This window comes from Aphelocoma coerulescens, chromosome 8 (genome assembly GCF_041296385.1).
Source record: "Aphelocoma coerulescens isolate FSJ_1873_10779 chromosome 8, UR_Acoe_1.0, whole genome shotgun sequence".
Lineage (NCBI taxonomy): Eukaryota > Metazoa > Chordata > Aves > Passeriformes > Corvidae > Aphelocoma > Aphelocoma coerulescens.
In genome coordinates, this window is record NC_091022.1 from 11,654,463 (window position 1) to 11,678,532 (window position 24,070).

Sequence of the window (24,070 nt, forward strand, 5' to 3'; positions counted from 1 at the left end):
TTCCTCTAACACACAAAAATGGGATTTTCATTTTTATACAGCATATTTGGCACACAAATGCCACTACACTGAAAGCATGAAGGAAGTAACAACTAACTCTCAGACAGTTTGTTAAAATATTAATTGGTTGAGGTATAAGTTCTCTGGGTCAAGTGCAAGCTCTTTATTTTTCTAGAACTGATGTGGCTGCTGTTGCCAGATTAGGCTTTTACTTCTTAGGCCAGTTAGGGGACACTAACATTCACTGAGATAACCCCACATGATCCTGACAGAAATCCAGTGACAGTAAGTACAGCCCTCAGGGTTAGTCTGTGGTTCCACAGACTTTTTTGTGTGCAAAGATGGCTTAAACAATTCCTACCCCACCCATAAAACCTCCATCCCTGCTCATGTGCTCATTCACTGCAGAAACAAAGGAGTTGCTGTAGCTGGGCCAATGGTTTTGCCATACAGTCCCATCAGCAATTGCTCTGGCACAGCCAAAAGATGGAGAGGAGGAGGTAGGAACAGTCAGGTTTAGCCTTGCTGGGAAAAGTGACTTCCACAAAGACTTCTCAGAGCCCCTGCAGGGAGACTTGCAGTTCAGTGTGTGTATAGATGGATTTAAATAGCGTAAGATTAACTCAGAAACGCTCTACTGCTTGTAAGTAGTTCTGTGGTATGAATAGAGAAGTAACCCTTTGCTACTGTTTTAAAAATGTCTTAGTACATAATATTAACAAATTAAAATCTATACCACTTTCTTCCACCTCCATTTGTTTTTCCAGGAAGAGGTGGGAAAAAACTAGGAATGATGTTAAATCCATTTTTTCAGTAAGCCCTCCTCTCCTATCACAGAAAAAAAAACCCTTAAAAATATATTCACTGCAGATAAATGCTATCTTGATATTCTAAACTAATGATCTCTTTATATGCTGACTTGATTTTCAAAATATTTCCATTTATAACTGGGTCACTACATGGTCCTAACACTTGACCATTAATATTTCTCTATGTTTATGAGTGCTTATAGTGGCACATGCTAGTAATAAAAATGGATTTGATCAATGCACATTTCCTTGTTTCTGAATTTGTCATTAAGTCACTTCTAAGAATGAGATTTTGGGCAAGATACTTAGGTGTGTTAACTTCAGAGTCATGTGACTCGCCAGTAAATTGAAGTTGCACTAGCTAAGGATTTGTCTCACTGTGTTTGCACACTGATAATTTTTGATTGTATAATAATGACTGTTAAACTTTAGTTAAGGTATATAATGTTATTTAATTCAGTGTGCTATACAGAGATCATCAAAACTTGGTAATTTTGAAGGAAAAGCTCAGTATTAACATTGTTCCTTTCCTATTAGATATTATTTATCCCATTCAAAATGTAGCATAACATGAGTAGTTCTAAGAAATATAATACTGAGAATATTCAGCTGTTTCTTGAATACTACTTTTTCACTAACAGTGTAAAACCTACAGTATGAATGTGTTTCTTCATATGCTTCAAAGCCTTTGTCTAAATTTCTCCATTTCAAATTGTAGGCTCGTTACCGGAAGGAGCAAACATTGCTTAAACAGCTGCCCTGCATTCCCTTGGTGGAGAATCTGCTCAAGGATGGTACAGATGGTTGTGCCCTAGCAGCCCTGATCCACTTCTACTGTCCAGATGTCATTAAACTGGAGGGTATGTCTGGCGTCCCTTGGCTTAACATGGCTATAAAAGTTTCAGTGTCTGTGCTTGTGCAGGAAGGTGCTTAAAAGCAATATACAGCAGGCATAATTTGAATGTGGCGGGTTTAATATAAACTTCGTGCCTATTTCTTTTTTACATTTAAATAAAAGGAGCCAAGATGTCCTTCCCTGGTGTGCTTGCTTTTATGTTGTTACACTAAAATAAACATACTTGAAACTACCTGCAAAACTCTTATTCTTGAAGCTGCCTAGGTGCTTTTTGTGAATCTGAGCAGTTACAGAAGTAGAGCTTGGAAGAGTTTAGAGTTAGGCTCTGCATAGCTGCATGACAAATAGTTCCTCTGTATTCTGGGCTTTTAGTTCACCTGACACCTCCCCGTATCATTTATAGAGTAACCAGAAATGTATAGAGTAGAATGTATTGGTGTCATGCTGTTCTATAATAGCAATTGTCTATGATGATGAGCAACTTCATCTCATTCTTTTGCTCAGCAGCCTGGGTAAAGTTACACCTTCCTCTTGGCAACTAAGAGCTGTAAAATGTCTTGGCAGCTAACACCCCTCATTTTCTGCCTGTGTTCTTTCTATGATACCTTTGATGTCGTGGGAACACTTATACAGAAACATCCCGAGAAATCCAGGAATATGAAAAAGGGTTTAGAGCTTGCTAAAGACTGAAATCTGGAATTCATATACACAACCACTTTATAGGGAGCTTCCAGCACAGTAGACGTTGAAGATGAAAGGCACTAAGATGCATTCATTCACCTTTCTTCTGCAGCTTGTGAAAATTGATAAATAGAACTTTCAATTTACATCAACATTGCAGCCAGATGTATACTATTATATGTGATCAGGGAAGAGTTAAGACTTGGGTGGTGTTGACTGGGGTAACACCTGGTCCCTCTGTCCTGTTCCAACATGGCTGAGAACACAGTTTGAAAGGTCCTGTATACCTTGCGTGACCAATACATTCCGCCAGCATCTGACTTGAAACAGGGCAAGGCACATGTCATCTTTGGAACTTTAGTTTTAATATTCTTGTTAGGTGTCCTGACATCGTCTTCCCTGAAGATACAAATGTGCATGTCATTGTCTCAGAAGTAAATTCAAAGGTACTCCAAAGCAACTGGAAACACTTTAATAAGATTTTGCTCATCTTCCCTAATATAATTTTTGATGCACATTGAATTTTACTGAGATTTGGTTCTGTATTGAAATTCAAGAAGGCAGGTAATAAAAATACATATGCAAAAATGCATTAACAAAAAAGAGAAAAGTATTCTAGAGTTCTCTGTAGTCTGAAATAGATCAGTTCTTCTCATTAAGTCTTCATTTAACTTTCAAATCTAGGTTTCCTTGAAGGAATGCAGGACTAGAAAGGACTCCCAGCGAGTCAACAAGTTGGCTATTGTACAAAATTATATAATCCCTTTCATGAATTTATCTTGTTCTATCTTAAAACTGTCAAGTTCTTGAAAATCTGTACTTCTCTTACCCACTGTCATATAGTTCAGGTTTTTTTTACATGATTTTAAATCTCATTCTTGGTTTTTACCTGTGTGCCTGTAGCCTGTCTTATGTGCCTTTGTTGTTCTTGCAGCAGTATCCTTTAGTTTGAGTAGCTTCTAATCTGATGTCTACATTTTTGATAGGTTTTCTTCCTCTTGTTTTAGCCCAGGCTACAAGCCAAGCCTTTTCAGTTTCCCCTGCTGAAGTGAACTTCTGTTCTCATTATTATCCTCAATAGTCTTCTTCTGCAACTAGTCCAGTTTGGATTTATCTTTCTTGAATATGGATGGTTGTAATTGTACAGAGAAATCCAGACTGACATCCCATTCCTGCCTTGTACAGTGCTCCTCTGTCACTGCTGGAAATAAATTTTCTGATAGGTTTTAGCGTCATGTTTGTTTTTCCCATAGCTGCGTGATGCCAAAGGCACGTATGTTTACACTGGCTAATACATGATAACTCCCTGCTCTATATCACTTTCAGTCAGTGAATTACATTTGAATTTTATTAGATTCAAATGTATGACTTCACATTTTGCATTTCTGAATTTAATCTCATTTCAGTCAGTTTAGTCAAATATTTTTTCCTATTGATCATCATCTGTGGGGTTGGAATGACAGATTTTGTCTGATTTTCTTCAGTATGGGAATCCTTATCCTGCTGGGATCAAAGCAGATTCCTTTTATGAGGAGACCTTTTATCCTTAACAATTCAAAACTTATGTGAAGTTCTGTCTTACACTGTTGCTTTAAGAATAAAATCTGATGCATGCTCTGGAAGTATATTTAATTCTTCAGTCCTTTTTTTTAAGAAGACTGTCTCTTTTCACAGGAGTTATTAATGCTACTTAATATTCCAAGAAGCAGTACTAAAGAGAGAAGAGGCTATCTGGGAGACTATCTGGGCTTAAATAGTAGTCAGAGAATTCTGTATAACTACCCAAATCTGTTCACAGCCACCAGTTCTTTGTCTTTAAATAGCACTTTTAAACAGAGAGTGATAATTCATATAACAGGCTTCAGCTCCTTGGAAAATCTCATCTCAAACATCTCAATCCACAAACACAAATACACAAGAACAGTCTGGTTTTTTATGAAGATTGAGGCCTGAGGATGCTGAAATGTGCTCTTGGGTCCCTGTGTAAAGACAAATAACTTTGTCTTTATGTATGTACAGGGAAATGTATGTGAAAATGTGTATATTTCTTACTGCCATTGCTCTGTAGAAAATCTAATTGCAAAAAATATTATATTAGTGATTAAATGTATTTTTTATTACATGGAAATAGTTGGGGTGAGAGAATAACTTAAATTTTCACAAAAGGCAAAACAGAAACAAATTAACTTGTCAATAGTGAAAAACAAAATTAATTTTTACAAAAATATCTTAATACTTAGAAATGCAAAAATAAAATGTAGCTTAATAATTGCTTTCATTTCTGAAATAGAAAAATAAAAGTCTCTGGTGGGGAAGGGGGACAGAAATTGTCTGAATTTATCCAGTAAATGCTCCTGAAACCATAAAAGCCAAAAGCACTTTTTTGCAAATCTGTCATTGTATCTAACTTTTACTTCTTTTCTTAATTTTTAGATATTTGTTTGAAAGAGACAATGTCTTTGGCTGACAGCCTGTATAATCTACAACTGATTCAAGAATTTTGTCAGGAATACCTCAACCAGTGTTGCCATTTCAGTCTTGAGGATATGCTCTATGCAGCATCTTCAATAAAGGTAAAAATATAACACATAAAAATGCAAGCAATGTCCACCAGACTATTTTGCTAATGATATGTTTAGTCTTTTTGTGTTTGGTTTGCTGCTGTAGGGCTTCTCTTGTGATGTAGCATGCAACACACAAATTTCTGCAGAATTAAAAGCTACCTTCTTTTGGCCATTATGTTTTCCTAGGAATTTCAAAGTATTTTTTAAAAAGTGCTTGCGTAAGGATTTGTAAAAATTTGATTTTGTGCAAAACTATTTCCCACTTTATCCTCTTAATAGTTAATCAATAAAGTATGTAATCTGCAATATTTCTGTTAAAATGTAATAGTGATCGGCATTAATTGAAATGTATTAAGGCCTTAACAAAAGGAGGAAATACTGAAGACTCATTTATGGAATTATTACTCACTGTTCTTACTTGTTTCTGTGTACACAATAATTTCATGGGTTTTAATCTTAAAGCTCTTTCACTTTTGTAAAAGTGTAAATTTCTGAGTTAATTTCATTGGAAAATCCAATGGCCTGATGCCCCAAATACAAGCAGTAACACAATCCCAGCAAATACAGTTGTTTGAGTAAGCAATTAAGTGTTTTCAATCAGTCTAAGATTCTGCTCTTTTAGAAAGAGGAAAATAAAGCATTACTCTGTAATTCTTTAAGCCTGTTCACAAAGAGAAGGAGCAACTGAAGGATTTCTTGGCTAATTGTAATTTTAATTTTTCATTATTATGTTTCACCAAGACTTTCTTCTATATAAAACACACTTCATTTGCTTAAGATTCTTGTTGGCTTGCCTTTAGGGAATGAAATGTTATTTTTCTGAAGTCAGCATATCCATTGCAGATGGGATGTAATTGGTTTCTAAATATCTGGGTCATTTCACTGCTTTTATGATTTTCTAGCAATCTCACAAGCAGAGTCACAGAGGCCAGAGCTTGAATACAGCTTTGTTGTCTCCTGTAGGGTTGAACCCAATCCTTTTCAAATAAGTAATGAGCTGCCAGGGTGAGTAAGGGCAGTAGGACCTAAGTCTAGACTACTTAGCTGTTGCTGGTTTATTTTGTGTATGCAAAGTTGCGTAGTGGCTGCTTTCAGTCAGCTTTTGGTGCTCTTAAATTTCACATGCAGTAATCTACCTACATACTTGTGAAGTCTGCTGCATTGCAGTCTGCCTTGGCTGTACTTCATAGTTCTACAGCCACTGTCAGTGATCTCGAGTAGGAGTCCTTCACTGCATTTTGATTGTTTCTCTGTACTTACAGATCCATGGAATAAATGCAATTGATTATTCTTGTTTTGATCCATGGCAATTACTCATACCATTTTTATAGTAATGGCTTGAATTATTTCTCAAGCCAGTGTGCACTAGGAAGCTTCAATTTTAAAAAAATAACTTTAGTAAATATTTTGTCACTATCCCAATGCACCAGACTTTACTCTTTTAAAGTGCTGCAGACTCAGTGATTTTGCTGTCTCTGAACACTGTTTCTAGGTAGGATTTAGAGTTCTTTCAAAGAGTGTATTTCTAGATCTGAGAAAACCCTTTTGTGATCATGTTTTTACAAGTTGCTGTGGCGTGGATGCTTATTTAGATGTAAGTGCTACAAAGAAAGGCTGCCAAGTTTTTCTTCTAAACCTTGGCATGGAAACTTTGGCTAGTGCCGCAAACTTGCTTTTTCCAGTGTTAAGAATTAATCTGCTATAAAAATAAATTCATTGTTAAAGGAGCTCCTCCTTAGTTTTCCAGTGCATCTGATTAGAGTAAGTTTTAATAAGTTTGTTTATTCTCCAAAGAATTTAATTGTCACTTTAAAAAGCTTGTATTGTAAATGGATATTTTAAATATTGCACATTGAATTACACTGGTTTGTGGAAGCTACTTGTATCTCAGCCTACAAAATTTACATAGTATGAAGTTTTAGGATTTATAGAAGTTTGTCTTTGTTAATCAGCAGAAATTCCTGTCTGTTTTCAGAGTGGCTCACTGTGCTTTTAGCTTAAAAATTTCTTACATACATAGTGGTGACAGAAAAAGTAAAAAATACCAACTGCTGATATCTTACTGGAAAAGCTTCAATAAAAAGATCACAGCAGAATTTTTGGAATTACAGTGCTGTGCCTTGTGTGGTCCTAGAAATTACAGTAGGTATTAAAGTGATCAAGCACAAAGTACCTACCTTACATTCTTCACTGGGCACCCTGCACTGTCCTGTTATATTAAATCAAGGTAGGTTAGAGATAGGGTATGATGCAGAAATTGACCAAGGTGACTGCCTACTTTTGGTTTTTCCATCAAAATGCACAGAAACACAGTGACTTCACTTAGGCATCCTAAGTCTTTGGTAGAGGCTGTCAGATTTTACAGCAGAAGGAACTGTTGGCTTAGTTCTGTTCTAGCACAGAGGAGAATTAAGCTTTGTCTAGATTTCTAGACAGCTTTAATGTGTCATAATCAAAGGAAGCATAAAGTAAGTTTTGTTGCTCCTTATTTCTTCTCCTCTAAGAAAAATACATTTGTGAAGTTCTTCATAAGATGTTTACTAAGGCAGGGCTACTGATATTAAAGAAAAGAAATATTTGAATACATTCCATGGATGCTTGAGGCACCAACAAGGGACCATACTGGTTCCTGGTTGTTTTCCTTTGAGACAGACAAACACAAGTAGAGAGTGATTACATAAAAATAATCACAATGTTTTCTGAATCCTCCCTGCATATTTAACAAGAGGAAATAATAGAAAATCTTGAATTTCTCTTTAGTTGTGCAGATTGCTTTTTTGCCCTTCTCCTGTAAGCAGTTTCATCCTCAGACAGGATTTATTTTTTAAGTATCTTGTTCTTCACCTGTATCTGGGAAAGTACACAGAACTGAAAGAACTGTTTTATTGTGTCTTGACATACACTTGTTTTGCCTTTTCAAAGAAGAAGTTTGTAGAAATAAAAAACCTTGCATAAAGTGCCATCACAAGAAGTATGAACCACCCTGCAGAACTGTAAAGACTTATTTGCTGCTTTGTCCCAACAGTTGATTAGCACTGTGATGTAATAGGAGGTATGTAGCATTTGTGCTTTGGTTATCTAAGGGAATGCATAATTCCTAAAAGGTTGTGGTATGGTCCCTGAATAGAAGGAATTAAAATAAAAGCATCTTACATGTTCCATTTGTCACGAGATAGATGTTGAAATTATTTCTAAAAGAGTTAAAAAACACATCTTTGGTTGTAATTTATTATATTCTTGATAATTTTAGATCAGTCTCTGCCACTTTATTCTAGTAGGGCCATAGGCTTCAAATCTAAGAACAAGTCATTTAGGAGGTTAACTGTCAAAGAGGGAGCTGACTGACAACTTGAATCATTTGGTGTTTGCTATGATTTGAGAGCTTATGTGGGAACTTGCCATTGCATCAATTGACAGGCAGTTAATTATTGTCTTTTGTAAGTGTTCCTTTACCTGAGCCTTTAAAAATGTGTGGGTTTGTGTTTTGTTTTCTTAAATAGGGATCCTAAACTCGTACTATTCATTTAATGTACACGTGTTGTACATTCTCTCTTCACTCATAGAGGATTGAGGGTGAGACTCAGATAACAATATTAGAGCAATTTTTATTAATTCCACTGCCATTATTAGTAGCATGACTCAGTTATTACTAAGAGAGAACTATTCACACACAGCACTCATTTGCTTACAGAGTTCACACACATTCACACACAGTGATTTTTACTGGGTTGGGGCCCAGCCCTGTGGTCTCCCAGAAGCAGGGCCTCATGCTGGCCCCCAGTGGCTTTGGGGAATGTGTCCAGAAAGTTTCTCAAGGGGTTCATTTGTCCCTTGGGGTGTGTATATACATATAATCTTTGTCTGCATATAATAACTACTGCCCCTGTGGGCACAGCTAGGGTTGTACAGCCTGTGGTTGCCACAAACGTGCTGCTGGTCCTGTAAGGATCTGGCTGAGTCCTGCTGCTCTCAGCCTGTGGGTTCCTGCAGCCTCTTGGTTCTTGGGGGGGTGTTGTGTGCTGCCCCTCAGCACAGATGCTGCTTCTCTTTGGCTGCTGTGTGCTGATATCTGTAGAGTCTGCTCACCCAAGCTCATGCAGAAGGCATAGTTATTACAGAATGAAAGCTTTCATAATGTGAAGTGACGCAAATCTGGGAGATGATTGTTGTGTCTTGACTGAAGGGGCAGTCCTCTGACCTAGATGTGGGCCAGACTCTAAACTGTGCAGAATCACAACTAAGCACATGGAATGGGTATCTTATTTTTGCACTTGATTACTAACCAGAAAAAACATTTGCTCTGTCAAATCTTCTTTGATTCAGATCCAGAAGTTCTGTTTTTTCTTTCCACTGCTGAATTGAACAGGAATATATGATATCTAAAGGGCTGATTTATATAAAAAAATATTTGTTGCACTTGAGCAGTTTTGAGTACTTGTACCTTCTGATGTAATACTGATGGTGAGTTTGTAAACAGCATAAGCAGAGGCTGTAATCAGCCTCAGAGATGAGAAAAATAATGTTCAAGTACATTGCATAGATACATCCTAGAAATTCAGGGCTGCACAACGTCCACACGTGTTGCACAGCTTTCCCTTCGATGTCAGTGCAAAACCCACTGCCAGCCAGGCTGCTCACCTAAGCCTGAACTGGCAACTGGAGTGAGCCCCTTAAGGACCTGGGAGAGCAGCAGGCTGTGCTTGGTGAGGCAGTTATTACGTATGGTGGGAGTCAGTTCAGCCATTCGATTCCCATCTGGCTGGGTTAAAAGGATTCAGGATCAGGAATTAAAAGTAAGCTTCAACCCGGGAACAGTTTTTTGAGACAGTTTCTCCCTGAGAGGGACCAAATGTTCCTGACTCATTATTTAAAGGGAAGCAGCGTGGTTTGCTTTCACTGATGTTAATCAGCTGCTCTTCCCTCTCTGTTCTGGTCTGAAACAAGACAGAGTGGATTTTCAAACTGAGTTATTGTGGCATTTATTAGCCTGTGGCAGGACAAAGGACAAACTGGTAGTGCTTGAATCATACACAGGACTGTAGTTCAGCCTTCTCGAGACAGTTTGGGACGCTCCAGTTTTCTGCAGTCTTGAAGCATTTATGTTGGCACTTGTATAACAAAAAAGCTGTGAATTTGCACCAGGGGTGACCTTTCCTGGCCCACTGAACAGAGATTTTAAGGTGTATAATGTTAAAAATTTTACAGTGTATTTTATGTTCATTTTGAAAAAATTTCTAAAACCCTCCATGGCTGCTTTCACACCCAATTTTAGTGGATGCAAGCCTGATGACAAATTATATGTATCATCTGTGTATATGATCTTACGGTTATTCTATAAATATGCAGATCTAAAAGCTATAGGTATTAGGAGGGTATAATACATTTGAAGTATTTGAAATTAAATGAGAATGTTTAGCAAATAACAGGAATGTCTGAAGCTGCAAGTCTGCCATCTGCTGTTCAGGGGGCTTGAGCCAGCCTGGGCTGCTCAGAGCTTCCTCAGCTTTTATTACTGTTAAAATACTGTTATGCTTCTGAATATTGTGTGTAAGTGCATGTGATAATCATATGGCAAGCTGTTAGAATTTCTGTCACCATAATAAAGGCAAAATCTGTGGAAATAATATCTACATTCTTTTGAGTCCTGGATAGCAACAGTACTACAGACCCACTGCTAATTTTTCCAAAAAAAATTGTTACTGATCATCAGTCTTTCTCTTTGATAATTCTTAATGTCCCTTTCTGACTAAAAATAACTTGTGAGAAAATGTGATTTCCATCATGATGGCTCACCACCAGACATCCTAAGTAGCCTCTGTTCTCAGTGGGCTGTGCAGCACTTTCATTTTTAGTTCAGTAAATACTGCTTTGGTGACTTTAGAAAGACAAGCTGTCTTGCAGCAGCTCAGGGCTGTGTAGAAGATATTCTGCATAGAACATTGTCCTTTATAAAATAGTCACACTATTGTGTGTCTATTTTTTGTTGAAATGCAGCATTTCAACATAAACATAAGAAATTGGAGTGTCTAAATGCAATATTATTTCAGATGGGGACAAAGGTATGATTAGAATATTTCGTAATTTATTTTTTGTACTAAAAAATCAAGTTAAAAATGTAAAAGTTTGAGGAGAGGCAAGGGGAAGGGGAATATTAGGGGAGAAATTATAATATTCTGAAATTGTAGTATTAAAAATCATATTTTGTCTGAGAAGTACATCTGATTTTTTCTTGGTCTAAGCTTCCTAATGAAATCAGTGTGTGATACCCAAATGCTATGCTTGACATTCACTTTGGATGGAAAAGATTCTGCTATGCACTTTTCCTCATTCAGTTCTGTTGAGCTGAATAAGCAACGACGGGGTTTTTCCTATTCTATTTATAACTTCTGTGTAATAACTATGGCAACATCTGCCTGATCCCTTCACCATATAGTAAAGTGTAGGAGTACTGTTTGGTCTGAGTACCCCCTTGCTGAAGTAAAGGATTATCTGTGTTAGAAATCTTCAGGAAAAAGAAATCTGAAGCAAAAGTGTCAAATGGATACTCAAAATTATATTTTCAAATATACTGATGCAGAATTGTGATTATCTCATTTATTATCAAAGATTTTTTAGTAATTTTTTTTATTATTTTAAAATGATGTTCTTATCCTTAATGCCTGTTGTTTGTTTTTGAAATAGAATGACATTTTGTTTAGAATTTTTGAAAGAAACTCTTTCAAAGAGTTGTTTAATTATGGTTTCCCATTTTAATGTATAAGCACTGTTTACATCTTCAGACTTTGTAAGACTGGTGGCACAGGTCTGTGCACCTGCTTGAGCCAGCTCAAACCTGGATATTTGCTGATCTCATTCAGTTGATATTTCTAGATATGAAGTAGCACTGAAGATGTAGAAGCTTTGGTCTCTGAACTCTTCAGCCTCCACAGTCAACAACCTTCTGGACTTTTTGCACTCCTCATGTGCTCTTGCAGCAGAAACAGCTGCTCCTGCCTGGTTTTCCTCTATTGATTTTTGTTGTTGTTGTTGATGCAGTTTGTCACCAGCTGTCTTTTCCTTTTCATTTGCTTTTCCCCTCGTGTTAAATCTGGTGGCTCCCACACCGTGTCTTTCATAGCTGTGTGATGGGAACATACAGTAGGGAGGTATATCAGCAGTGTATTAAGTGTGCATAAACCTTTGGAGCTAAATCTTGTTCTAACCTGCAGTCAAGATACTCTGCTACTGGTTTTTGTTTTGCATTGAAGACTTGTAAATTTGGGTAGATCTTCAAAAGTGTGACCAAAACCACGTACTTAACACAAAAGCCAAAATCAGATTCCAACTTCCTGCGCTAAAACGAAGGGCTACCATACTTTTTCACATTAAAAATCTCTGAAAAAAAGCATTGCCTGGCCTTGCAATGGACTTTTCACTGCTATTTTTTAATGGAAATGGCTGATCTTTGGCAGGCATCTTTTTCCACCCATCCTGCTCCTCTCTGCCCTCCCTGCAGGACATCAGGCTTGAGCATATGCTGGTTACGAAACGTTTCAACCCAATCGATTGCAATCTGGTCAAGTTATGTATTGGTGCTACAGATCAGTTGTACTGGTCTTTATTTCTAAAAACACAGTGGAGATTGGAAAAAAAGTGGAGATTGTAAACTGAAACACAGAGGCATCTCCCAAATGCTGCTTAATATGTTTATTTGCAGGCTTGTGTTTTGACATCAATTTCTCTCCATCTTTTTTTTTTTTTTCATGTAGAGCAATTACATGGTGTTCATGGCAGAATTGTTCTGGTGGTTTGAAGTGGTGAAGCCATCATTTGTACAACCCCGTGTTGTTGTGCATCCCCAAGGTAATTATGTTATGGATTGGCCTTAATATGCATGTTTTGATATGTATGTGTACAGATTGCCATTGTGTTCACAGATGCAGTGAATATTTTAGTTAACAGGATTTGGCAGTGTAAAACTCCCTTAAAGAAGGAAGGAGAGGAGTACTCTTTCTTCATTGTAAATCTTCATCTCATCTCATAAATCATAATCAGATTTTGTTGTCTGTTACCAAAAACTCATTTAAATTTTTGTGGTATAATCACTTGCAAATTTTCCTGACCTAAAAAAGCCTAGAATCCATTTATGCCCATGCAAGGATTACAAACATAATAAGAAACCAAGAACAGAATTTAGCCTGAAGTACTTGTGTTGCTGAGAAGATACCAAGAGAAAGAATCATAAATCTGGGGAAAGTGAATAGAGAGCTAATTGTCAAATTGTATTTTGTACCCGGTGCAAAGGCACCATCTTCCATCAGCAAATTCTCAAATTCAAAAATCCACCTCTCAGATAGATCTTGGGCTCTGTTAATGACTACAAAGGTAATTGAAATGTTCCTACAGCAATGCTGTGATTGGCTTTCCATGCACTAGGAAGAGATTTTCATTGGGTGGCTCTTACAACTTTTTTTCATTTATATGCTTTATAGCACATACAAATCTGACACAAACCTTTAGTGATAACTGTTTTAGGGTGTGACAAATAACCTATTTTATAGTCAGTCACAAGGTTTGGGGAGAAAAATGTCTATCAGAGGCATTTCTTCCAGAAGACCAACTTTGGCTAAAACTGTTTGTTTCCTTTTAATTTTGTGGCTCTTTTTTACTTTATTTTTCTGTATTAGTTCTTCCCTTGCTCTTTCCAGTCTATTTTGTCAGTCTTCATTTCTTTAATTAGTGCCAATATGGGAGCTTCAGAGGATGTAAAGATGAAAGGAAGTGGCAGTTTTAATCTATATAAAGGAATCAATGAAAATTCTTTAAATCTTTGAAAATCATTATTTAAGAGTATTTGGACAGCTTTTCTACTATGTAATTTAACTGAATACTAAACTATAATAACTTGAACTTTGTTCTTCCTGGCAGCTGAACCTGCAAAAGATGCAGCATCTGCTCGCAGCTTGAATGCGAACAGAAGAAATTATGTGGATGGTCCATCTGGTTCTGACTTTGTAGCCAGGTAATGCCAGGGAATCGCTAGGACTGTTTCACAATCTCCTCCTTTCTGTTCAAAATCAAACAGATTTTTGAATTTAGTTTTTTTGCCTTTTTCAAAGCTCAATTATTGAGTTACCAGATACAATCTGTGGAATTTTGTGCAATATCCCATAGTTCAGCCCTCCCTTCCTGCTGTATGGCAGGCTGCTTGTTCATGTTTGTACACTCTGACAGCATGCTGTTCTCTTACCAGTTTCCAAAACAACCCTCAGCATTCAGCAGAGAAGTGTCACACGGCCTTGTTCTCTTCAGTTTCGAGTGGAGCTGCTGACCAGGTCTACTCTGAAGGAGCTATTTTTCTGGAATTCACAGCAAATTTTCCAGAAGTTATAATGAAAGTAAACTAAGATAACATAACTGAGTGATGGGTTTAGTTTGGTTTGGTTATGTTGCTATGGTACCATGAAAGTCAAATAGGTAAAAATAAATATTTAGGCTATGATGAATTTCTCCACCCCAATTGCCTCCTGATGGGGAGGAGAATTGGAAAGAAAATGTAAACCTCGCGAGATAAGAACAGTTTAATAATTGAAACAAAATAAAATGTGATGATAATAATAATAATTGCAATGAAAAGGAGAGAGTGGAATAAACTCCAGGAGAACAAGGGCCGCACAGTACAATTGCTCCCTCCAGCAGTGATCAGCCCATCCCAGTCAACTCCCCCAGTTCATCCTGAGCACAACAGCCATGGTTTGCAACATCCCTGTGGCCAGCTCAGCTCAGCTGTCCTGGCCACGCTCCCCCACAGCTCCTCCTGCACCTCCTCGCTGGCACAAAGCTCTGAGAAGTCCTTGACTTAGAGAAAGCACCACTGAAGAAACAACTGAAACACCAGTGTGTTATCAACAGTGCTCCCACACTGAATCCAAAACACAGCACTGCATCAGCTACCAGGAAGAAAATTTCACTCTGTCCCAGCCAAAACCAAGACAATGTGAAACATTATTTTTAGTTATACTGTTACAGATTTGGAAGCAATGTAAAAACATCCTGTTTCCCTTGCGTTCTGTAGCTGATCATACATTTGATGAATTTCTTGAAGGAGATCTAATCGCTCTCCACAACTGCCTGAAAGGAGGTTGTAGGCAGGTGGGGATTGGTCTCCTCTCGCAAGGAACAAGTGATAGGAGAAGAGGAAGCAGCCTCCATTTGCACTAAGAAAGGTTTAGATTGGATATTAGCAAAAATTTGTTCACCAAAAATGTTGTCAAGCATTGGAACAGGCTGCCTGGGAAGTGATGGAGTCTCCATCCCTGGAATTATTTAAGACATGTAGATGTGGCACTTAGTGACATGGTTTAGTGGTGTCCTTGGCAGTGCTGGGTTAATGGCTGGACTTCATGATCTTAAGGGTCTTTTCCAACCTATTCTTTCTATGATAAGGGACATAAATTGTACATTAGGCTTTCTTTTTAATCTCTCTTTTGCCAAGGTAAAGAAAGCCTTCCAGTGATGTGATCTGGACACAGTGAATGAGAGACAGCATTACAATATATTTATAATTTGGGGGCTTTTATTTTGGTTTATTGACTTTGTCTAAAATGGCACGGAGGAGAAGGATAAAATTAGCACTTTAACTGAATATTTAGCAAATTGTTGATTGCCAACCCAGATAATCCTGTTTAGCCTTTTCTGTTGGTTTTGGATGGAGTTTTTGAAGAGGGGGTGAGGGTTTGGTTGGGTTTAAGATTCCTAAGTACATTTTTAGTATTTGGGAATCTATGCTGACTTTAATAAGGGAGTAATATTTCTTACTACCATTAAATGCTGGGATTCCAAATCCTTTCCCTGTATGTATCCAAAGTGTGTTTCCCTTGTAGAGAATGATTTTATTTTCATGTAAACTGAGCATATAAGCCAGGAGAACAAGACTCAGCAGTTTTGAACATATCCTTTGAAGCAGGGGTTCCCAAGGCCTTTTGCTGTATCTTTCCTCGTAAACCAGGGTATTTCATCCAACATGATGATACATCACTGCAGGACAAAGGAAGGGCCCAAAAAGTAATTTCAGATTGTTGGAATCCAACACACAGGCTGCAGGTTCCCTGGCAGAACAGACCTGACTGCAGGATGTTGGGGTCCTGGGCCTTCCTCCCTGTCCCAACTGTGCATTCCTGCCCCCTTGAGCATTTGAACTGCCTTTTCAGCACACAAAGACAAAATAAATGAAGCCAGTCGGAAAAAGTGAATGTTCTTCTGTCGCCTTAGCTTGTTGAAATGACTCAGAGGATCGGATGGAGAGCCAGATCCAGCACAGAGGAGGGAGTGGGACTGTGGCAGTGAGCAGTTACAATGTCTGAGGTTGCCATGGAACCCAGTCTTGGTGCCAGAATCAGTCTTTTCCCCAAGGAAAATTAAGTGTATAGATTTTCTTCATGGTAACAAATTTTCACAGGCTGCTAGATTAAATTTGGAAAGCATGCTTTTCTTTTAAGATAACTTATAGACATTAGGATTTTAAAATTCTCACAGAAATCTCGAATGCCCTTTAAAACAGATACATCATGTAGTTAGTGTGTAGTGTTATTTACACAAAAAATGAGGAATTTATGGGAACCTATACTGAACAATTTAATATAGTTATGAAAGATGCTTTTGTAGATTGTATTTTTCTTAAATTGTTGGGAATATCCTTCTTGCAAATATTATTTAGAGACGTTTCTACACCATACAGTATATATAATATAATAAATTAAACAAATATTCTGACTGAAAAATGTGAGTTTGGGAGTGTCCAATTCAGTGAACAAAATTCAAAACATGAAAGGATATAATCCAGCTTGTTTTTGAAGTCTGGCTTCTCTAGAAGTGTTTTACATACAAATCCATGTGTCTTTATGTACATGTCTTTGTTCTGATCATGAAGAAGCACCTTGATCAAAACACTGAATTATGTTAATCTGATCCTGGATTAACACAGCTACTCAATTACAGACCTTCTCTGTAAACCAAATAAAGTGTCTGTGTACGTAGAAACAGAGGAAATCTCTATAATTACTCCTTTAGAAGTGAATATATTTTTTTATTTATAAAGTCATATCTATCACAAAATCTTCTTTATCCACTTCTAGTGCATGTTGCAGTCCAGACACAAAGCAGAAGTTTCAAACTAAGAACTGCAAATAGAAATGCATGGAAAGTATGTGATATTGGCTGCAGTCACTCAGTTCGGAGGCCAGTAGGAGCTGACTCATTTTGCTCATGTTTGTTTGGACTTTTTACTAAAATCAAACCTAAAAAATGGAGCCTTCTAATAGAGACATTTACATTAAATAAATCAGGAGACAAATATGTTAACAAAACTAATGCAGCAGCTCTGTAGCTGTTCGTGTGTGAGAAATATATTTTTGACTTTTTGGCCTACCTGCATTAGTTCCAGGCCAAGGTTCTCTTTTTAGTTGATAAATTAATATTCCCAGAAGAAAATTACATGTCACTTTCTTTCCCAACACAAATTGTCTTGGCCCAGGACATGATGACTGGTTGCCCTTTTGAAATGTGGCTTTCAATGTACTAATTTTAAGTTAATGTCTCTTGCTTTATAGATTGGAAAGTCCAGCTTACACACCACCTCACCAACTGCATACTCCCCAGCAGCCTTATTCATCTGCTCCAGGTAACAATTCACAAAGGGGTGGGAGAGGCAATGAGACAAGGTGTTGTCATCTGAGTAAATTGCTGTCTTGCTTATATTTATTCAAACATTACTTATGCAGAAATAGGGGGAGACCTTTACATGAAAAATTAATTAATTTACATAATTGACTTCGGTAATTTATAAAATGTACAAGTGGGAAGTTTGTGTTTGTACCAAATACATTTTGTGTGTCTTTTTTAATTTGACTTCTGTTTTGATTATGTGGAAGATGGCTTACAACAAGTATTTGCAGTACATTTTAGTAGGATTTGTAGAATATTTTACACAATAGTAAATTCTATGAGGGATGAGGAGTATAATACATATTTAGGATGAAATTGGCTTTGTTGCTCTAGTTGTGTTTTCAATATGTAAACACTTTTTTGCCATTGCAGTGTTCTGAGTAGTGAAGCAGATTAATTTGTTAAAGCAACAGAAGCTGATGTTAAAATAATTTTTCACAGCAGTTACATTAGGTCCTATTTTTATTTCACTTAGGAGTCATCAGAAGGTCCACATCAATGTCTTATGTAGATGGGCATGTAGGGACATGGCCCAAAGAAAAAAGGTAAGTAGTCTTACAAGCTGGTTACAAAATATTGGGGTTTGGTTATGAGCAGTAGTACATGTTCCATTGTAGTTTGGATTTTCAGAGTCCTGTAATAAGAATTCTTGTAAGCTGCTTGCAAAGGTAGAAAAAGAAAGATAAAACTGTATCATGGATTAAAAACTGGTTAATATGAAACAATCTTCAGAAAGAAATAATTTATTCTTTACACTGGAAGAGGTATGCTTCAGATATTTGAATTGTTGGCATTGAATATGTTCAGATTTACTCACCACAGTGAACTAAACATGGTAAGAGTAACATGGCTAATGATCTCAGTAGCTTTAAGCTTGTATTATTTTGGGGATGCTAAGAACAAGCAGGCTGAATATATTGGTTTTCAATTAGACCAGTCATAAACTTTTAATCTGTAGGGTATAAACCAAAGTTGAAATGGTAAGAGTTATAGTGGCACATAAACTGTGTCTTTTCACACCTTCCTTCTGATCTATGATGGCAATTCCTATACTCCTAAAATTCCTAGAATTTATTCCAAAGTAGCAAAAAGCATTTGCTGAGTCTGAAGAAAATGTTGTTACATTCTATTCTATTGTGCTTTTAAAAAAACTAATATATTTATATCTATTTATCTATTTTAAAATATCTAAAAATATATGCATGTTTATTATATTTGAAGCTAGGCAAAATACAGTAAAATTAACAGTGCCTTTAATACTACCAGCTTAAAATAATTTTAAAACCAAATACAAATATTTCATTATTCTTATTAATAACCATGAGTTGCTCAGTTACTTTCTTTATTCTGATCTTTGTTAGGTCATCATTACATGGAGTTTCATTTGACATTCCTTTTGACAAAGAAAAAAGCATTCCAGTATCTACTCCAAACAGAGGAATTCCTAGATCTGTGAGCAATGAAGGCCTTACAGGAAACATCAACCGCATGCCAAAGCATTCTAGAAAAAATCTGTCCTTCAAACCAGTGAATGGAGAAGAGGAGAATCAAGATATTGAAGAGGAAAAGGACATGACACCTCTTAAAGACACAAAGGCCAATCAGTCTCTTAATGCAAATCAAAGAAATGCCAATGAGAGCAGACACTACAGGTTTCCAAATGGAGCTCTGCAAAACAGGGCAGTTCTGGATGATTTTGGCAATCAGATTGAGACGCCAAGCATTGAAGAGGCTTTGCAGATAATTCATGACACCGAAAAATCTCCCAGACTTCTCCAAACAGACCAAATTACAAATGGGTTCTTTCTTCACAATCGGGAAATGAGCATCTTGAATTCAAACATTAAACCAAATCAGACTACCCCAGATATAATCACAGACACTAAAGGTGCTCTGAGTCCTGTGACTGACAACACAGAAGTAGATACTGGAATACATGTCCCATCAGAAGATATCCCAGAGACAATGGATGAGGATTCTTCTTTGAGAGATTATACTGTAAGCATGGACTCTGACATGGAAGAACCATCTAAATTTCTCCAGGATTATGATATACGGGCTAGCAATCACAGAGATCAATTAAGTCCCTGTCCCAGCTCAGTAAGTACTAAATCACAGGCAGGCAGCAGTGCTTCTTCGAGCTCAGGGGTTAAAATGACCAGCTTTGCAGAGCAGAAATTCAGGAAGTTGAATCACACAGATAGTAAAAGCAGTGGAAGCAGTTCTCAGAAAACCACGCCAGAAGGTTCTGAGCTGAACATCCCTCATATGGTTGCTTGGGCTCATATTCCTGAGGAGGCATCTGTTCCTCAAGGAAGAGACACTACACAATTACTGGCTTCTGAAATGGTACAGCTTAGGATGAAGCTAGAGGAAAAGAGGCGAGCCATTGAAGCACAGAAGAAGAAAGTTGAAGCTGCATTCACAAAGCAGCGGCAGAAAATGGGAAGAACAGCATTTCTCAATGTTGTGAAAAAGAAAGGTGATGGGGTATCACCTCTCCGAGAGGAAGCAGCAGGAGCTGAAGATGAGAAGGTATTCACTGACAGCAATCGGTTGAAAGAAAAAGAAACTCAAAAATCAGATGACCAAACTAGTAAGATTTCAGAATTAATAAAAGAAAACCCAGAAAATTCTCATAGCAAATGGTTAAAATCTCCTGCTACTTCTGGGGATGCTGAAAAGCAATGGAATTTAGCAAGCCCCTCAGAAGACAATCTTAATGATGGAGATCTCTTAGAATATACAAAATCTATTGAAAAACTAAACTCTTCCCTACACTTTTTACAACAAGAAATGCAACGTCTATCCCTTCAGCAGGAGATGTTGATGCAGATGAGAGAGCAACAGGCTTGGGTTATTTCTCCTCCTCAGCCTTCTCCTCAGAAGCAGATTCGGGACTTTAAGTCTTCTTCAAGGCAAGGGGGAACTCCAGCTCCTGTTGCACCTTTCTCACAGGAATCTCCTCGCTCTACGCATCAGTCTCCACAATCTTCCAACAGGAAGAATGCCTCTTTTCACATTAAAATGCAAAGGACTCCTAGGCCAAATGAACTGAAAATAACACCTCTAAACCGTACCTTGACTGCCCCACGGTCTGTGGACAGTCTTCCCCGTTTGAGGAGGTTTTCTCCCAGTCAGGTGCCCATTCAGACTAGATCATTTGTTTGCTTTGGAGATGATGGTGAACGTGTAAGCGAACCTCAATTAAAGGGAAATCTTTTGAAAGAAGGCAAATCTACGGAAGAGGTAGCAAAAGAAGAAGGACCAAAATTGCCAAAACAGGGTGAGCAGAAGTTGGAGGAAAAAGAGATTAAGCCTATTGAATCTAATGTTTCTGAAGTATTATCTCAGCCTATCACAGAAACCGTCTGCCTCACCCCAAATGAAGATCAGCTAAACCAACCGATTTTACCACCTCCAGCTCCCAAAACAGCTAACTTAATTGAAGTTTCCCTATCAGATTTGAAGCCACCAGAAAAAAGCGAGGTATCTGTTGAGAAGTATGAAGGTGAGAGTGATAGAGAACAGTTTGAAGATGACCAGAAAGTGTGTTGTGGATTCTTTTTTAAGGTAAGAGAACTAGTGGATGTGTATGTTGGCTGTTAAGCTTTGTTTGAATCTTTAATTGAGATGTGAATGTCACTGATGATTGAAGTCCAAGCAGATGGTATTGCAACTCTAAATGTGCAAGTTTATCTTTTGGACTTGATTAATTTGGCATCATAAGAGTGGTGAGATTCTACCATACTGTGGTTCTGAGCATGCTAGAGTATCCCTTTCCATTCATAGTTATGGAAGAGTGCTTGGAGGTCTCAGTGAGGAAGATGCATGCTGAATGTAGATTCATTTTTAACATCTGTTTTGGTGATCTTGATTAAACATGCTCACATCTCACCTTCACTTCCCCACCTCACCCCCAAATAAAAGTTTTTGAAGTACATAACAGCCTGCATTTTTAAAAATTATTCACATTTTTGAATTGCACTTTGGAGAGCCTTTTTCTGTCTTTTGACTGGCTAAGGAAGTATAGTCTGCTGAGACTCCCTTTTGAAGTTGGTATTTGGGAGCACTTCTTGGAGACTTTTTATTAAAGAGCTGTATTCAGACAGGCTTTTAACTATAATGCATATTGTAAGACAGTGGTCTAGACTTATTTCCATCTTGGAATACTCCAAAATTTTGTGCCATGTATCTAGATGCACCTAGCTTGTCTGGAAGCATTCCTCAGTTCTAACGAAACACCTGGCTTGCTCAGAAGTTACTTTTATATGGTGCATAGTTATTGGGGTTTGTGATAATTACCTTCATGTTCATACATGCAGAATCTTCCAAAGCTGAAAGGAGTTTATGCTATGTGGGATCTGACTCAAAACTAAAATATCTCACTTAGCAAGTTTTCTCATATCAGTGTTGAATTTTGTTTGACTCAGGAAGGAAAAATTGCATTATGAAGTTTTTTAAGAGTCTTAAGAAAAATCTTCAAAAATAAACTTACTCCAAATACTGCACGAGTATGTTAGGATACCTAGTCTACAGAATTAAGTGTCTAATGACTTGGCAAAATCAGCTGCTGAATTTAGAGATTTTAATATTTTTGGTCCTTTTCTTTCAAAAACGGTTGCTAGGATGATCAAAAGGCAGAAAATGATATGGCAATGAAACGAGCAGCATTGTTGGAGAAGCGTTTGAGAAGGGAAAGAGAGACTTTGCTTCGAAAGCAGCAGCTGGAAGCAGAACTAGAACATAAGAAGGAAGAGACAAGGTAAAACTACATGTAATGATCAGTAATGGTGAACATAGAAATGTCTGGTTTAGTTAGAGGTGGAACTTGCATGTCAAAAATTTGCATCTTAATATCCAAGTTATTTACTGCTAGAATCAGATGTGCAGAGGAGCCCAGCTGGCCCTGCAGGACAGCAGGTGGCATCAGTCTGTAGCTCGCTCAGGCTGGGAGCTGTGCTGGCCTGAGCCCAGCTCCTCAGAGCATGGCTCTGAGGGAGCCTGTACCCCTCAGGGCTCTTTCTGCACAAATGCACAATGTTCACTCAGTTACAGCAATGAAGCTGATAAACCTTCATTTGGTTTTATTGGTAGCAATATCCTAAAAAGTTTAAACTCTCTGAAAATTGTAAAAAAAATTAGAAAGGCTCTTACCAGTGTTTGAGAACATTGAAGTTCCAAAAATCTGATGCTTGTGTTGTCCTCACTGTACTAGCTGAAATCCTTTATGTGGAAAGTTTCTGCTGCTGAATTTTTTTGGTAAATTTTTAGACGCAAAACAGAAGAAGAACGTCAGAAGAAGGAGGATGAACGAGCACGGCGAGAATTTATTAAGCAGGAATATATGAGAAGGAAACAACTAAAGCTTATGGAAGACATGGATACTGTCATAAAGCCACGTTCCCTCTCAATCAAACAAAAAAAGCCACGTCCAAAATCTATTCATAGAGATCATATTGAATCACCTAAGACACCAGTCAAAGGTCCACCAGGTAACAAATGTTTATGTGGAAAAAGAGTCTGTTCATGCTAAAACACCAGCTTGGTTTTTGGTCCTAACAAGCACGTGCATTTATGAGTGTCTTGTGCTAAATTGAAACTGCACGTGACCAAACTGGAAAGCAAAATTTGGCATAGAAATGGAAAGATCAATGTCACTTACCTGCTATGCATGCATGCATATATCAACAAACAAAAACATTAGCTCTGAAAACCCAATTGAGGGATGAATGTGTGTTGCAAGTTTCATGCACACCCATGTTTTCTGCACTAATCTCTTCTTGCACCTGTAGAGCTAAGAATGAATAAAAGTTGGGACATAAGAGATCAATAAATAAAATGGTGACTATAAGGTAAGAATACTTAAACTCACACAACACAGACAAAATTAGAACTTGAAAGTTACTTCTATAGTTCATGGGTTTTTTCTATTTTGCTCACTTACCAACTGCATGTATAGTTAAGAGCATAGCAACACTAACCACATGGAATAAGTTAGCGTTCTTTAGATACAAAAGAGCTTGCAGTAATGACTGGAAGAAGTATTGCCAATTTACAATTAGAAAAAGTACCAGATTGCTCAGTGATCCTTTTTGTTACAGCCTCCTCTACCTTTGTTGTTGTGCTGCACTTGCTCGGGCTGCTTCCCTCCATCTTCCAGTGTAATTTAAAGTATTTCCTTAATAACTTCCAAGAATCCATCCTAAGCTTTAAATTAAGTCTCTTAAGCTCTCTTTCAAAAGGACTTATTAACTTTAATTGCATTCTTTGATTTGCATAGTGCCAATATTCCCATGTTCATGCTTCCCATCAGTGCTTAGTCTGAGCCCATCCCCAGTGGCTGCCAAAGTCTGAGTGTCAGCAAGTGTTTACATGAAGTGCAGCACATATGCATGCAGGTATATCATGGATGGGTGTTAGTCCCATGTAGAAAAGCTCTTACTGACTTTCAGATG

General features: G+C 37.5%; 1 protein-coding gene across 4 annotated transcripts in view; it reads left to right on the top strand.

Annotated features, from left to right (window-relative positions):
* The window catches only part of CAMSAP2 (calmodulin regulated spectrin associated protein family member 2), an 82,496-nt gene that overhangs the window by 49,990 nt on the left and 8,436 nt on the right, over nucleotides 1–24,070 (top strand). For 3 of the 4 annotated variants that reach the window (XM_069022453.1, XM_069022454.1, XM_069022456.1), the window contains 9 exons: nucleotides 1,528–1,669; nucleotides 4,780–4,919; nucleotides 12,659–12,752; nucleotides 13,818–13,911; nucleotides 17,498–17,568; nucleotides 18,088–18,157; nucleotides 18,974–21,185; nucleotides 22,241–22,377; nucleotides 22,887–23,107. In XM_069022453.1, coding sequence (XP_068878554.1) covers nucleotides 1,528–1,669; nucleotides 4,780–4,919; nucleotides 12,659–12,752; nucleotides 13,818–13,911; nucleotides 17,498–17,568; nucleotides 18,088–18,157; nucleotides 18,974–21,185; nucleotides 22,241–22,377; nucleotides 22,887–23,107 — 3,181 coding nt within the window. Of the gene's footprint in view, nucleotides 1–1,527; nucleotides 1,670–4,779; nucleotides 4,920–12,658; nucleotides 12,753–13,817; nucleotides 13,914–17,497; nucleotides 17,569–18,087; nucleotides 18,158–18,973; nucleotides 21,186–22,240; nucleotides 22,378–22,886; nucleotides 23,108–24,070 lie in introns of all 4 variants that reach the window. The other variant, XM_069022457.1, reaches the window with a different exon arrangement.